This window comes from Miniopterus schreibersii (genome assembly GCF_964146895.1).
Source record: "Miniopterus schreibersii genome assembly, chromosome: 17".
Lineage (NCBI taxonomy): Eukaryota > Metazoa > Chordata > Mammalia > Chiroptera > Miniopteridae > Miniopterus > Miniopterus schreibersii.
The window spans coordinates 24,589,414-24,607,252 of NC_138117.1; the positions used below are offsets into that span (position 1 = coordinate 24,589,414).

The 17,839-nt window shown below is 40.1% G+C and overlaps 1 protein-coding gene and 1 pseudogene across 6 annotated transcripts in view; one reads left to right on the plus strand and one right to left on the minus strand.

Annotated features, from left to right (window-relative positions):
• Nucleotides 1-17,601, minus strand: part of ARFGEF1 (ARF guanine nucleotide exchange factor 1) — a 90,248-nt gene extending 72,647 nt beyond the window's left edge. For all 5 annotated transcript variants that reach the window (XR_013997487.1, XR_013997488.1, XR_013997489.1 and 2 more), the window contains exon 1: nt 16,915-17,601. Coding sequence is in view for 2 of the 5 variants with exons in the window: in XM_081117321.1 (XP_080973447.1) it covers nt 16,915-17,038 (124 nt within the window). In the remaining 3 variants the exon portion in view is untranslated. The remainder of the gene's footprint in view (nt 1-16,914) is intronic.
• LOC308546938 (large ribosomal subunit protein eL21 pseudogene) lies at nt 3,189-3,657 on the plus strand (annotated as a pseudogene). The gene has a single exon. The product of its transcript is annotated as a large ribosomal subunit protein eL21 pseudogene (transcript).
• Nucleotides 17,602-17,839: the final 238 nt, after the last annotated feature.

Below are 17,839 nucleotides of genomic sequence, written 5' to 3' on the forward strand. Positions count from 1 at the left end.
CAAGTGCTGGGAAGAGGAGCCCGAATAACATCTGCAGTGACAATCAGCACGGATTCCCTCCACCTGGGTGAGATGAAAGGCTGCTGGAAACCCAGGCACCCTCTTAAAGGGACAACACACAAACTCTTGCTTGCAGGCACTCACCCTTGTCTATAATGGAGGGACAGGGGCTCTGGAGGCGCCAATCATAAAGAGAGAGACTAAGCTGGACTTATGGTCTCATCTGGTGGGAATGAGGCAGGACTAATGACCCTGAGCTTTCCCCATTAAGGTGATGTTAGTGGGGCTGAATGGGTAGTTCAGCTTCCAACCTCAGGAGGCATTGAAGAGGAAAAAGGGAGTGGTAGAAAGTGGTGTTAGTAAGCAGACCTTTCACCGCTGGGTAGTGTCTGCAGGGCCCAGCCAGGAGGACCTGAACTGCAACCCCCAGCCTAGCAGCAACTAGGTAGTTCAAGTAGGCCCTTTGCTTTCACCTACCCTGATGTCATCTTGACCCAGCAAAGATCTGAATATTCACCCCTGCCCAGACCTGTGAACTATATCTAAACAGCGTGACTGCAAAATGAATACGAGATAGGATTCAAAAATCTCACAACACAACACAAAATAGCCAGAATACAGCTAAATATCAGAGGAGGAAAATATCAACTTCAGTGAGCAAAGGTAATCAACAGAGGCCAACTCCAAGCTGACAGATATAGAATTACCTAACAAGGATTTTAAAGCAGCCATCATTAAAAAATGCTTCAATGAAACTTGAAATAATTGAAAAAATAAAAAGCCAGCAAAGAAATATAGATCTAAAGAACCACCAAATGGAAATTCTAAAACTGAAAAATACAATACACAAAATGAAAAATTCACTGGATGGACTCAAAAGCAGAATAAATACGATGGAGGAAAGATCAGTCAACTTGGAGATAGAATAAAAATTAACCTACCCGAATAACAGGTAGAAAATACTGGGAGAAAGTTCGAAGACTCAAGAACTTAATAACAATAACAAAAAATGTATTATTCATATCAGAGTCCCAGAAGGAGAGTACAAACAGAGCAGGGCTGAAAGAGTATATGAAGAAATAATGGCTGAACACTTCCCAAATTTGACAAAATACACAAACATACAGATTCAAGAAGCTGAGTGAGCCCAAACAAAACAGGAATCCAAAGGAACATGCCAAGACAACACATCATAATCAAACTCCAGGAAATTAAAGAAAAAAAAATCTTGGAAGCAGTTGAAAAAATGACATTATCTACAGAGGAAACATGACATTACCTATAGAGGAACAACGACTTGAATGACGGATTTCTCATCAGAATCTATAAAGGCCAACATCTGGAAACAGTAGCACACTTCTGAGAGGTGAAAGACCTATCACCCAGAGTTCTCTATCCAGTGAAATATCTCGAAAGAGTAATGGTAAAAATCACGACCTCGGAGGAAGGAAAACAAAACAAAACAAAAAATTGTCACCACTAGATCTACCCTAAAAGTTCTTCAAACTGAAAGGAAATGGTAAGAAAATCTAAAACACTAAGAGTGAAGAATAAAAAGTATAAAAATACGGGAAAAACTTAACACTGTCCTTTCTCCTCTTTTCTTTTTAACCCTCACCCAAGGACATGCTTGCTGATTTTAGAGAGGAGGGGAGGGGGGAAGGGGGGAGGGAGAGGGGAGAGGGGGAGGGAGAGATGATGTATTATAGAATTGTACACCTGAAACCTAGATCATTTTATTAACCAATGCCACCCAAAGTATTCCATAAAAATTTAAAAAATTTTAAAATAAAATAAATTTTAAAATATCACTGAACTACAGAACTGAACATTATCATCAATCAACACGATCTAAATTTACAGAATACTCCATCCATTCAACAGAAGAACACCACACATGCTTTTCAAATGACCATGAATATTCACCAAGACAGTCAATATCCTAGACCATAAAATAAATTTCAACAAATTACATGAACTAAAATCATACAGAGTGTATTTTCTGGCAGCACTGGAATAGAACTAGATAGGAAACTCTTGGTGGGAATATAAACTGGTACAGCCACCATGGAAAACAGTAGAGAGGTTAAAAAGAGAACTACCATCTGATCCAGCAATTCCACTTCTGGGTATATATCCAAAGGAAACAAAATCATTATCTCAAAGAGATATTTGTACTTCCATGTTCATACTATCCACAATAACCAAGATATACAAACAACCTAAGTGTTCATCAACAGATAAAAGGATAAAGATGTGGCACACACACAATCAAGTATTTCTCAGCCTTGTGACAACATGCATGAACCTACAGGGCATTATGCTAAGTGAAATAAGCCAGACAGAGAAAAACAAATACCGCATGGTCACCTCTTCGCTGATTCTAAAAAACTGAACTCTCAGGAATAGAGTGTAGAATGGTAGCTGCCAGGGGCTGGGGAAGGGGTGTGAGTATAAGGGTAATAGAGAGAGGTTAATAAAAGGGTACAAACTTTGTTATAAGATGAATAAAGTCTGAGAATTTGATACATAATGTGCTGACTATAGTTAGTAACACTGTATTATATAAATGAAATTTGCTAAGAGTAGAACTTCAGTGTTCTCCAGTCAATTAATTTCACAGTATTATTTTTTTTAAAGAGAAAAGTTCTCAAATCTAAGCTCCCACCTTAAGAAAGTAGAAAAAGGGCAGCATAAGCCTAAAGCAAGCAGAAAGAAATAATAAAGCCATGAGAAGAAACCAATGAAATTGAAAACAGAAAAATAGAAAAAAAAAAGCTGGTTCTTTGGAAAGATCAGAAAATTGAAAAACCTCCAGCAAGAAAAAGAAAAGACACAAATTATCAATATCTAAAATAAAATAGGATATCACAACAAACACCAGACATTAAAATGTACTAATACAAACAATGCTATATATATAAATTTGACAACTGAGATGAAATGGACCAATTCCTTTAAAAAGTACAAACTACCACAATTCATCTAAGAAAATCTGAATACTTTTCCTAGTATTAAAGACACTGAATTCCTAATTTAAAAACCACCAAAAATGAAATCTTCAGGACCAGATGGTTTCACCAGAGAATTCTACCAAATGTTTATAGAAAAATTAACACCACTTGTATACAACATCCTTCAAAAAAATGCAACAGAACGGAACAGCCATCTTCCAGTAACTCGCCAAAATGACTAATACAAAGAAAAAGAGGAGAGGCACCTGCTGTATGTTCTCTAGGCCTTTTAGAAAACATGGAGTTGTTCCTTTGGCCACATACATGTGAATCTACAAGAAAGGTGATATTGTAGACATCAAGGGAATGGGCATTCTTCAAAGAGGAATGCTCCACAAATGTTACCATGGCAAAACAGGAAGAGTCTACAGTGTCACCCAGCATGGGTGGGCAATGTTGTAAACAAACAAGTTAAGGGCAAGATTCTTGCGAAGAGAATTAATGTACGTATTGAGCATATTAAACACTCTAAGAGCCAAGATAGCTTTCTGAAACGTGTGAGGGGAAATGAAGCCAAAGGGAAAGATACCTGGGTTCAACTGAAGGGTCAGCCTGCTCCACCCAGGGAAGCACACTTTGTGAGAACCAGTAAAAAAAGGAGCCTGAACAGCTGGAACCCATTTCCTATAAATTCACAGTATAAGTGTACTGCTAAAAAAAAAAGGAAGAGAGTATAGCACTTTTCAACACATTTTATGAAGCCAATTATTATTCTGATCAAAACATTGGACTGTTGCCCGGCCAGCGAGGCTCGGTGATTGAGCATCGACCTATGATCCAAGGGATCTCGGTTCGATTCCCAATCAAGGCACATGCCCCAGTGCGGGGGGGGGGGGGGGGGGGGCGGAAGCATCCAATCAATGATTCTCTCATTGATGTTTCACTCTCTCTCTTCCTCTCTCTGAAATCAATAAAAATATAAAACACACACACATATAGAACTGTTATATAACTAAGAATTTGTTTAGCCTTTGTCCCTGGTCCTGGGAAGGTGCCTCTAAACCCTTGGAATTTCCCCAATTATACGACTGTCTTTGTTACTGATGCTGGGACTCCAGGATAGTTTCAGAATAGGGGCTAGCCTTGCTGGAAAGACCAACTGTGTTGCTTTGAGCTATATAATCTCAGCCAGACCTCCAGAGAGGGGAGGAGGGTTGCTGATTGGATTCAATCATATGGCAAATGATTCAATCAATCATGCCTATGTAATGAAACCACAACAAAAACTCTGGACACCAGAACCTGGGGTGAGCTTACTTGGTTGGTGATATACATTGATTTAGTGGGAAGGGGATGCATCCTTAGGACATGAAAGCTTTGCATCTGGGCTCTCCCAGAACTTGCCCTATGGGTCTCTTAGATTACCCTGATTTGTGTCCTTTATAATAAAACCAAAATCCTAAGTAAAGCACTTTCCTGAGTTCTGTGAGATTTTTTAGCAGACCAGAGGCAGTAGGTAAGAACCCTGAATTCATAACAAGTTGGTTAGATAGAATTGAGGGTGGCTTGTGGACTCTGGAGTTTGGGGCTGGTGTCTGAAGTGAGGACAGTTGTGTGGAGGACTGTGCTCTAAACCTGTCAAATTTGACTTGACCCTGGGTAGGTAAGTGTCAAAAGTGGATTGCACAAACAAGGACAGTATAGAAAAAGAAAACACAGATGAATACACTCATGAATACATATGTAAAAATCCTCAACAAAATATTAGCAGATAGAGAACAGCAACCTATAAAAAGAATCATACACCATGACGAACTGGGATTTATTCCAAGGATCCAAGGCTAATTCAATATTTAAAAGAATCAACCAATGTAGCCCACCATGTAAACAGGCTAAAGAAGAAAAATCGTATGATAGTATCAAAGTATCAACTGATGCAGAAGAAAATGCATCTGACAAAATTCAACATCCATTCATGATAAAAATTCTCAGCAATCTAGCAATAGAAAGGTACTTTCTCAACTTTTAAGAGTAGCTACAAAAAACTTGCAGTTAACAGCAAACTTAATGGTGAAAAATGATGTTTTCCCCCAAGATCTGGAAAAAGGCACAAATGTCTACTCATACCATTTCTATTCAACTTTGTATTGAATGTCTCAGTCAATGCAATAGGCAAGAAAAATAAAAGACTTCTAGATTAGAAAGGAAGAAATAAAACTTTTTCACAGATGACATGATCATCTAAGTAAAAAATACCAATGAAATCTAGAAGAAAAACCTTAGAATTTATAAATACACTTAATGAGGTTTTAATACACAAAAATAAATGAAATTTCTATATAGTATTAATGAACAATTGGAAACAAGAACTTAAAAAACAACATTTTTACAATCACTCTCCCCAAAATGAAATTCTTAAGCATAAACCTAACAAAACATGTACAAGATATATACTGACAGAAATCAAAGAACTAAAAAATAGGAGAGATACCATGTTTACGAATTGGAAGACTCAATACAATAAAGATGTCAATTCTCCCCAAACTGATCCCCAAATTTAACACACCGCCAATCACAATTCCAGCATAATTTTCTGCAAATTAGATAAGGGGATTCTAAAATTTACAAGGAAAAGCAATATGACTAGAATAGACAAATTATGATAAAAAATAAAGGAAACACAATATTCTATTTTAAGACTTTAAAGTTACAATAATTAAAATAATGTGGTATTAGAGAAAGAACAGACACAGAAACCACTAAACAGAATAGAGTCCATATACAGACCCATAGACATATAGCCAATTGATATTTCACAAAGGTGGAAAGGCAATGCAATGAAAAAATGGATAATTTTTTCCACAAATAGGGCTGGAACAATGAGACATTTAAAAAAGTTAGTAAATTTGACATTATCAAGATTAAAAATTTTTGTTCTAGAAAAGGTACTGTTAAGAAAATGAAAAGGTAAGCTATAGAAGACATTTGCAAATCACATATCTGACAAAGGACTTTGTGTACAGTACTCTACTGTATATGGTACCTAGCAAAGGTAGAGTAAATCTATGCAAAATTTGCTTAAGGAAAAAAAGCCATAAATAGCCATACTCTAGCCCAGTAAGCTCAGTCTTAAGGAGTTTTTTAAAAATAATTCTCCATACATAAACACTCAATGAATTTTGCAGGGATTAATTTAAAAAAAAAATCTGTGCAGCAAAATTTAAATATAAATGCTCCCAAACTCAAAAACATTTAAACAAATGACACATTTAAAAATTATTAAAATGCTAGGTAGGAAAACAACAGGTATATAGAAAATGCATATGAAATAATAAGAGACTATACAACTGGGCATTATGACAATAACACAATAATTACATGTACATATTTATTTAAAAAGCCACTGACACACAACCACTATTTTCAGGTAAAAGTCTTATCTATAATTTCCCATGACATTTCAATAAGATATTGTTTCTATTTCAATTCTTAAAATGATTTGAAAATGCTATAAAACATTAAGGTAAAAAGGCAAGTGAGAGTATTTTTTAAATATGATTTTATTGATTTTAGAGAGAGAGGAAGGGAAAGAGAGAAACATCTATCAGTTGCCTCCCATACACACCTGACCAGGACAGAACCCAAAACTAGGGTGTGTGCCCTGACCAGGAACCTAACCCCTTGGTGCATGGGATGGTGCTCAACTGAGCCACACCATCCAGGGAGTAAGCGAGGGTATTTTTGAAAGGTTAGGAACTGAAATACAATAAAAGCCTATCCAAATTCCTTGGCAGAGTCACAGGACAGTTGAATTTACAAATGGCTTAAATTATTAAAACCTTACTTTAAATTTTTATTTAAAATCTTAGAAAGATACCCAGAGAACCATACATGGACCTGCCTAATCTTTTGCATTATGGACTTAGGGATGCCATTATGAACACACAGTATGTAAACACTCTCAGGATTTGCTGAAATGTACAGAGCAGTATTTTCCTGTACTACTGTTGGATGGTTGTTTCTTTTTGATGTATTTTGCTCTTTTTAAAAAAATTTTACTGAATTTATTGGGTTGACATTGGTTAATAAAATTATATAGGTTTCAGGTGTACAAATCTATAATGCATCATTTGTATATGCATTGTGTTCACCAATCCTAGTCAAGTCTCCTTTCATCACCATTGATCCCCCTTAACCCTCTTCTAACTCCCACCTCCCACCTTTCCCTCGGCTAACTACCATGCTGTTGCCTGTGTCAGTGAGTTGGGGTTTTTTTCTTTGCTTAATACACTTACCTTTTTCACCCAGTCCTGTAGCCCCCAACCCCTCTGAGAGTTGTCTGTTTTCTGTATCTATGTCTGTTTCATATTTTGTTATTTTGTTCATTCAATTCCACATATAAGTGAAATCACATGGCACTTGTCTTTCTCTGACTGGCATATTTCACTTAGCATAATACTCTCTAGGTCCATCCATGCTGTCTCAAAAGGTAAGATTTTCTTCTTCTTTACACTGAGTAGCATTCCATTGTATAAATGTACCACAGCTTTTTTATCCACTCATCTACTGATGGGCCCTTGGGCTGCTTCCAAATCTTGGCTATTATAAATAACACTGCAATGAACATAGGGGTGCATATACAGTGGTGCCTCGGTTTTCGAATGTCTCCATTGATGAACATTTCAGTTTACGAATGCCGTAAACCTGGAAGTAAATGCTTCGGTTTTCCAACACACCTGGGAAGTAGAACATGCCACACAGCTTCCGCTGAGGGCAAGATCCTGAGGCCTAGCTGTGGATCCCTCGGTTTTCGAACGTTTCAGAACCCGAACAGTCTCCCGGAACTGATTGCATTAAAAAACCCTTTAAGAGGGAACCAGTGTCTCTAGCAGACTCCAGTCTCTTCCTGGCAGACAGAATCCCTGCTGATTTTCACAGCCAGATGTTATGTGGGTGCCTCTTATCAGCTTGGGCTTGAGAACTCACACTTCTCAGGGGAAGCCTCTGAAGCTGAGGTATCTTTCCAGAATCTCAGCCCTTTTTGTGTCTCTGCCTTTCCTACCAGTCTTGATGTGGCTTCTTCTGTAAAACCTTGGTTATAAGACTTCTCTTCAGCTAGTCTTCAGTTGGTTATTCAGGTTGATTGCTCTATATTTTAGTTGTAATTCCAGTTTGGTCCTGGGAGGAGGAGAGTGTAATATGTACCTACTCCACCACCATCTTGGATCCTCTGCCCTTTCTCATTCCTTAACAGTGTTTTTCTTTCTATGGAGGCCCTTCTTTCCCTTTTTGTAATTTGTTACTTGTAAACAAACAGTTTTGTGAGTAAGGGTGCAGGTTAGAATGGTTGCATTTAGCCAAAAGGTGTTCATATTCCAAATCTGCCAAACACAAGCTCTAAACCTCAGTTTCCTCATTTGCAAAATGCAAATAATAATAGCACCTAAACATATATGGTTGTTTTAAGGACTAATTGAGGTAAAGCTAATAAAGTATTTCATTGGCATAGAGAATTTGTCATACAGTAAAAACTGAATAAATGTTAGAATTTTTCTCTCCTACTATTGCCTTAGAAATTAAATAGCTCAATTTTTTGAAGAATACATCTGTTTGTGTATGTGTATGTATGTAGATAAAGTCTGGAAAAATACCTCAAAGAGTTAACAATGTCCCAGTGAAATAACATTTCATATCAACCAAGATGGCTAAATCAAAAAAGACAGACAGTAACAAATATTGCCTGGCAAGGACATATGGGAAATCTTGATATATTGCTGGTGGGAATGTAAAATGGTACAGCCACTTTGGAAAACAATTTAGTTTCTTGAAAATTTAAACCTAAATTTATCATATGGTCCAGCAATTCCATGCCTAGGTATCTATACAAAAAGATAAAAATTTAGGTCCACATAAAGACTTACACACAAATATTTATAGTACCATTATGCATCCAGCTCAAATGTCCATTAAGTGGTAAATAAGCAAAATGTGGTATCTCCACCCTATGGAATACGATTTAGCAATAAAAAAATGAAATACTGATGCATGGACCTTAAAAACATTATGCTGAGTGAAAGACGACAGACACAAAAGGCAACATACGTACGACTGCACTTACATGAAATGTCCAGAAAAATGCAAATCAAGACACAGAAAGTAGATTACTAGATGTATAGAGCTGGGGGTGGCATCAGGATTAACTAAAAATGGGCACTAGAGATCTTACTGGGGTGATGGAAATGTTATAAAACTAGATTATGATGATGGTTGCATAACTCAATAAATTCAGTAAAAACTATTACATTTAAGGCCTGGGCAGGTGGCTCAGTTGGTTGGAGCATTGTCTCATACACCATGAAGGTTGCAGGTTTGATTCCTGGTCAGGGCACATACCTAGGTTGTGGGCTTAATCCCCAGTTGAGGTGCTTATGGAAGGGAACTGATCGATGTTTCTCTCACACACGGATGTTTCTTTCTCTCTTTCTCTCTCTCTCAAATCAATAAAAACATATTCTTGGGAGAGGATTAAAAAAATTATTACATTTAGCCCGGCGGTTGAGCGTCAACCTAGGATCCAAGCGATCGGGGTTCAATTCCCGGTCAGGGCACATGCCTGGGTTGTGGGCTCGATCAATGACTCTCTCATCATTGATGTTTCTATCTTTCTCTCTCCTTCTCCTTTCCTCTCTCTGAAATCAATAAAGATATATTAAAAAAAAAAAAAAAAGAGTAAATAGACTAAATAATGGCATAAGGACTCTCCTCTGAATAAAGGGCTTGGCCTTCATTATATACCTTTTGTCAGCTTATATTTTTATTGATTATTTCATTTATTTTCTAAAAATATATTTTTTTATTGATTTCAGAGAAAGGGAAGGGGAGAGAGATAGAAACATCAATAATGAGAGAGTCACTGATCGCCTGCCTCTTGCACAACCCCTGCTGGGGATCGAGTCTGCAACCCGGGCACGTGCCCTGCCCGGGAATCGAACTGTGATTTCCTGGATCATAGGTTGATGCTCAACTGCTGAGCCACTTTGGCAGAGCAATTATTTCATTTCTTAGCAAGGTTCTGGATAGGTGAGCATTATTAACAGTTAATTAAGTAAAGTCTCATGTATACCTTTTCAGATTCAAAGTTGAGAGAAAAAATTAATTGTCCCACACAAAGTTTTCAAAGGTACTGCCAGAGATATTGTGATAAAGAATTTTAAAGACTATTGTTTACAACCTTTCCTGAATGAGAAGATAACACAGGCTATACAGATTAATGTAGTTATATCAAGTCTAAATCTAAGCAAAACAAAAATGACAAAAGTAGAACACAAAACTTTTGAATATTTAGACCCAGGACTCTTTTTTAAAGAAGTTTTTCAAGAGATTCATGTACACTAAAGCCTCAGAATAATTGCTTTTGAGAATTATGAAACAGAGACCAGCCAAAGATAGCATTTGATTGTTTAAACATATACAGGCATACCTTGTAGATATTGAGGGTTTGGTTCCACACCACTATGATGTAAAGTGAGTATTTCAGTAAAGTAAATCACACGATTATTTTGGTTTCCCAGTGCATATGAAATTTATGTGTACACTGTACTGTAGTCTATTAAGTGATCAACAGCATTATGTCTAAAAGAACAATGCATACATCTTAATTAAAAAATACTGCATTGCTAAAAAAAAAAAAAAAAAAAAAAGCTAACCTTCATCCGACCTTCACCAAGTTATAATCTTTTTGTACCATTAACTTGCTTGACACAGCATTGCCACGAACCTTCAATTTGTACAAAAAAAAAGAAATGCAGTATTTGCAAAGTGCAATAAAGTAAAACCCAATAAAATTGTATACTCTCTAAATATAAGCTCAAATAGATTATACTGGTTCTGAAAAGTTAGGATAAAAGGAACTTTCATTTGTTTTCTAGGGCTGCCTTAACAAATTAAAACAAACTTGGTGGCTAAAAACAACAGAAATCTGCTCTCTCAGTTCTGGAGTCCAGAAGTCTGAATTCAAGCTGTCAGTAGGGCCATACTACCTTCTCAAGAATCCAGAAAAGAATCTTTCCTTGCCTCTTCCTAGCTTCTGGGGACTCTTGGGAGTCCCATGGCTTACGGTAGCATAACTCTAATCTCTGCCTGCCTTTTCACATGGCCTTCTTCATTTGTATGTCTGTGCTCCTTCCTCTATTTATAAAGACACCAGTCTTTGGATTTAGGACCCACCCTAAATCCAAAATGATTTCACCTTGAGATTCTTAGTAATTACATCCGCAAAGTCCCAACAAGGGACCAGGCCAGTTGTGGGCTGTAATTAAAACTATGTGAGAGAGGCTGGTTCTCTGAGGGAAAAAAACCTCAATAAAAAACTCTGCCAACTCAAATTTGAAATTATTTTGTGTATTCTCAGTAGAAAATATCCTATTATATCATAATCAGGAAATTCTATCAATAAAATATTCTAAAATACCTGGAAAGAGTTGGATGAAAATATTTTTACTACATGAACTTATTTCCCAAAGACCGTTTCTCTCCTGGTGGTCCTCACCATCGTGGTGAATGCCCTCTCTGACAACCCTGTATAGCTCTAGCTACAAGACTGTTGTCACACAAACAACCCATCAGCAAATCCAGTAGACTCCTTTAAAACATATTCCAAATGCAACCAATTCTCACTCCCACCACCAGCCTAGTCTAAATCACTACCATCTCTGGCCAAAGTAAGCCTTTTAAAGTGTAAATCTGCTACATCACTTCCCTGTACAAAACTCTCCAGTGGCTTCAATCACAAATGCAATAAAATCCAGTCACCTTCCGCTCCTACCACTCCTCCTCACTCTTGCCCAGCCACACTGACCTCCTTTCGTCCTGGAATGTACCAAGCACACACTCATCTTGCTGTTCCCTTCTACTTCTGTTTCATCCAGGTATCTGAAAGGCTGAATCTTTCTTCTGTCACTTCTCTGCTGAAATGTCACCTCACAGAAAGCCTTTTCCTGACCACCCTATCTAGAGTTGCACTCCCAGTCTTCTCCCTCTACCCTTATGAACTATTTCTTCAGATAATAACGACAATATATATTAATTTGTTCTTTACTGTCAGCCTCAACCCACTAGAAAATAAGTTACACTAAAGCATGTTTGGTTCACTGCTTTATGCCCAGCATTGAAGCAGTATCTGGCACATACTGTTCAGTTCAACAAATATTTGAATGAAGAATATAACTAATTTTGAATGGCAACAATAATTTATTCATATATTTCCCTTTTCAAATATCCCCTCCTCCATTTTGTAAAGAATATGACAAATATTTTCCCCAATTATTTCCCATTTATAATACACTTTTATTCTGCTTTGAAAAAAAAACAATTACCAACAGAAGTTTCTCTACAAGCTAAACATTATCAGGAGAGACAGCCAGTTGCCTGTCATAAATGGGATGGGAAAGGAAGAGCTAGCAAGTGAACACTCCTCTGGTCTTGACAACACTCTTTCCAACTGCTCCTTATCTCTGATTTTCTTCTCTCCCCCACACTGTCAACACTGCTTTCCCAGAACACAGTAACTCCTGGAGTATCCTCTCATCAGGAGTTAGGGCTGTTTTATCCACTTTGCCTTTCTTTCCCTTGAACAGTGTCCCATAGTGAATTACAAGGAACAATGTTTCCTAGGGGTGCTAACACTATTAACAGACACAGAAAGGGGTCAAATAAATTTAGGAAAGACTTCATTAACCAAAACTGAGCAGGTTTATTTCTTAAATCACTGTTTAGAATCCTAACTATGTTAATGTGCATTGTAAGTCTCCACAATGGAAAGAGTATACACTGTAATCAAAACTAATTTTTTTCAACTCATACTTCATAGAATCTTCCTTTCAATCATTTCATTCATTACATTCTTTTTTCCTAGCTAGCTCAAAAATTCTGGCAGCCTGGCTAACTGAAAACACCTTTTACTTTAGATACCAAGGAAGGTTTAAAAAGAGACTTGCTAATGGACTTAAGTTGTAATTAAAATGTTCACAGTCTGCAGGGTATTATTTGGGAGTAAGTCGTTATTTTTTCATAAATGGTGAAGAGTCACAAAAATTAATGAAGTTACCAAAAGTAGCATAAAACTGGGGCCACAAGCATTCAAGTAATTTCTCCAACATTTACATATCCCTTTTATACATCCCCACTAACTAAAATAAGAGTGGGATTAGAGGGGCAGAAGGAAGCAACTTCTGTAAATTTTCAGCCTAAATATTTTATTTACATTTCTGGGGGTGACTTATAATTAGAGATAACATCCTCATATGTAAGAAAACTAAATCAGTAGGATCACTTTAGAACATGATGAACAAAACAAATTCACACTCTGATGCAAAAATTACTTCCCTAATAATTCCTCTTTTTCTCCATCATTCTCCCATTATCCCTGTAGGGGATCCACCCTTTTTGCTACCCAGGCATGCCTCAAGGGACTTGCCTCTAAAACCTTCTGGTCACCCTTTCCACTCCTATTCTGTATTACTGCCAGTTTCCAACCATAAACTTGTTCATCCTAACACTTGCAGAATATGTGCATAGGTATGATGTTAGAAGTAGAAAGAAACTCCTAAAACTTAAGAGGTTTGATTGGAATATGGCCCATATGTACCCTCCTCCCCATGGGACAAACACTACTACCTTCAAGCTGGATCCCCCAACATCCTAAATTCTTTGAAACTAAAAATAGCTCAGCTGTTGTCTCATCTGCCAGCAGATGGCCAGACTATTTTTAATTCGGAATTCTAGAGAGCAGGAATGGCTCAGGCTAAGCTAGGACAGCCTCGAAGGCCTCACTCCGCAGAGTTCATTCAGTGATCGCTGCAGAGCTGTAGTAGGCAGGTACCAAGAGAGGGCAACCTGGAGCTGTTCTTGGGCTTGTGGGCTTCACCCTGATTGCAACAAAGTGTGAGGGTTTCTTTCTTTTTTTTTAAACCATGCCTTAAAATAAAGTCTGAATGTAAGATAATCTAATAAAAGTTTTAAATAATTTGCACCCCCTTTGAAGCTTTCATTATTTTTCTTTTTGTGAAAATAAAAGTTCCTTTAGTGTATTTGAGAACAGATTTTGTTTTAATAAAATCTCCCCTAATCTAGGTAAAATTTCCTAAAAGCTATACTTTAAAAAAAAATAGTTTTCTTAAGAATATGTATTGAACTGTAATTTCATGAGTATTATTCAGAGAAAACCTTTTATAATTGGCCTTTATATTAAAAGGTAACAATTAATTTTGAATCCAGTGCTCTGAAATCTAATGACATGCCAATAAAATAATTTTAAAACACAGGGATTAACTTTGACATATTATTTATTGCCTTGTTTACTGGCCACTTCCCTTCAGCTCCACAGTATGTACTCAATAAATATTTGGGGGGAAGGGGAGATAAATGCAGGCAGGTGTATTTAAAAGGGCTATAACATCACCCACCTCTGTACTTCCACCATCCAACTCCTATCCACTCACAACCTAGAGATCAGGGATGACCAAACCAGGCCATTCCAATTCACTTTCTGATCCTGCTTGATGGCCACACAGATTATCAAGAGAGCAAAGTAGGCCTGGTACAGGTCGCAGTAATGAAAAGGGAAGGTCTATAATAGTTTCCAGGGACAAAATACATTTGAGAATACTTTCTTATTGCAAGACAGTATACTTTGTGCAAAGATGAAATGGGTTATTCCTATCAATTTATGTTTGGATAATAACATATATGGATGACTAGAAGGGAAGAAACCAAGTTCACAAGGGATTAACTATTGCGACATTGCTCAATGAGTTTTGTAGCAGACTAAATGTAACTGTTAAGAAATGTGAGAAAAAGCCTTAAACAGCTCAAGTGAAGAAAGTACTCTGGTGCCTAGCCCCTGCTTGAGTAGTCAGATTCCTCAAAATAAGCTTCTGTCCACTATACAGAAAGGGTAAAAAAGTAAAAACTGGCAAAATCTGGAACAGACAATCCTGGCATAGCTGGTACACACACTACCAAGCCGTTCCTATGTCTAGAACTGGCCAGGACCTAACTACAAGCCCTCTAGAGATGCCAATCAAGAGTGGCAGGAAGACTCACTGCACAAGTTAACATAACAGTGCACCCACATTCATGGTGCATTAGAGGGGAATGTAACTTTACAATCATTAAGTTCAATATCCTGATTTTACAGAGAAGGAAGTTAAGGCCCAGGGATTTGACTATTCTATAATGCAACATCACTGGGATAAACTCAGGGTCCCAGATTCTACTTCTACGGATCTCTCCATTAAAACACACTCATATTAGCATTTTAGACAGAAAGTATATATATATATATACACACACATACACACACATACACACACACACACACACACACACACCCCACACTCCATTTCTTTAGTCTAATACTTACAACTTAGTATATTAAAAACATATTCTAATATGGAAAATATGGCCTAAAAAACACTTTAATTGGAATCTCAAGTGCTTTAACCTGCAAGTTATTCACAAACCTACACATAACAATCCTTTTTAAAATTCTAAAAAACACGCCTTCCCTCATCACATCCCAAGTTAATAATTATTCCTTTCAAGACCCAGATATAAATTCAATTTTTACCACTGTACAATGTCTTCTCATACACCTATTTTTCCTTAGCTGCAAGAATAACAAAATGTGAACTTCTGACCGAGGGGCAGAAAAACTAAATGTAAGTCCACTATACTACAGATTCAAAAAATTTCAATGAAATTTCTTTGATAATGTTTTCTATAGCACCCCTTTAAAGGATCCAAAAAGGAAGGGAAAAAAACCAGTAAGGCTTATTAAAGCACGTTCAAGTCATCTTCTATTTATTTACAAGTAAAAGGCAAAGTTGCTTTTAAGCTGTCTTGACCCTTTAATTTAACATACATTTAAGTTATTCTGGATTTCTTCCCCTTCAAGAAGGCCTTTTTGCCAAAGCTCATTTAACAAGCTCAATTTTCTCGTCAATTTAATCTAGTCTATTTCCAGCGCTATAAAGCCTAAGCATTAGGAATTCATCTTAGTGTTAAATGTCCTGGTCTATCCTCAAAGGATTTCATTTTGATGGATGCAACAGATCTATCAGTGTGTGTGCGCCCCCCCCCCCCCATAACAATTCCTCATCTGCCTGTCCTCGCTCTAAGTATTGTTAGGATTTACGCAGCTAGGGGCTTCGTTACACCGGAGCTCTTCTGTCTGAACTATAAATCACAATTCAAGCTCGAGAGCAGCTGCCAGTGTCCAGACTTGCGGCGGGTGGGTGTCATTGTCTTTTTCGCCTTCCCCGTTTCAAACCTTCCCTTCCTGCTCACGAAAGCCGGCTTACCTAATGGTCCTTTCCTTCCCCGTTTTTATACCACCATCCCCACCCCTTAACCTCTGGTCTTGCTCTTCCAGGTCAACCCAGTCAGCTACAACATGACTGTTTTTCCTGTGGCGGAGGCGGAGAGATGTCAGAACGGGCTGCATCTCCCGCAAGCCCCTTCTCAGGACTGTCAACAATGGGACAACTTCAGCCTAATCTTCCCCAAGTACCACGCCACACCGACAAACTTATTGAAATCGACGAGGCGGAACCCTTCCCACGCCCCGTCTTGACAAATCAGCTCCACCTGAATTTCCAAGCTAATAAACAACAGCTCATCACCTGCTTCATCACAAAGGGTGCTATCCCGGCCGCACCGCAAGGTCCACCCACAAAACCTTCTCCTCCCGAGGGGGTGCCGAGCCCCGCCGCGGTCCCCAGCCCAGCACGCTGCCCTTCCTCCTCCACCCGGCCCCTGCCCCACACGCAGCCGAGTTACTGTCAACTCCGGGCGGGGAGCGAAGAGCCGCGCCGGGCGCGGGGAGAGGAGCGGCTCCGGCCGGCGCGAGCCCCCGCCCGGCCCCGCTGCCCACCCCGCCCGCAGGCCTCCGCCCGCTCACCTAACGCCACCTCGCACGCTTTGCGCAGCTGGGAGTGATGCGCCTTCTTCACTTCCTTGTCGGCCAAAATCTTCTCCAGGGCCCGCGTCAGGAACATGTTCTTCGTCTTCTTCCCCTCATACATGGACTCGGAGAAGGAGGCGGCGGCCGTCGGACCCGCAGCTCCCGGCGGCTGGACGGGAGGAGGAGGGGGAGGGCGAGCGGAGAGAAAGGAGAGGGGTGCAGGTGGGGGAGAGGAGGCGTGGAGCGCGGCCGCCGGAGCAGGAAGGGGCGGGCGGGACCAGCGGCCGGCGGGCGGGGGGCGCGGAGGTCGCCGCCGCCCCGAGAGGCCGAGGGGCCGCCCCTGCAGGGCCTCGCCGGCGGGACCTCCGCTTCTCCTGCCCGGGGTCGCTTCCCGGCCACCCCTGTCACTGCCCCTCCGGCCGGGGGCGGCGAGGGAGCCCAGTCCGGGCGGCTGGGGGCCGAGGAGCGAGCCGGGGGTGGCTCAGAGGCCGGGTGAGAGCAGGGCTACCCTGGCTCCTGTGGGGATGTGAACCAGCCGCGGACACGCACTGGCCTCCATCACCACCAGCCTGCCCCCGCCGCCATGTTGGGAGGAAACGACGCGTCACGCAGCGTCCGAAAGGCAGCAGAGGAGGAAGCGGTGGCGGCGGCTGGCGCGGCCGGCCCAGAGCCCGGCGCCGGGAGGCAGGGGGCGGAGGGCGGCGCGGGAGGAGCGCGGAGCCGCAGCGCTACGGCGGCCCGGCAGGGCCTCGCGCCTCCCGCGTTCTCCTGCAGGGCGGCGCGGGGTGTGGCGCGGGCTGGCCGGCGGCGGCGCGCGCGGCGCCTCGCGCGCCGGCGGGGGGACTGCAGCCCCCAGGGCGCCCCGCTCTCGCTGGTGAACGGGACTCCCGGCCGCGCTGCACCCGCTTCTCCGACTTTCCGG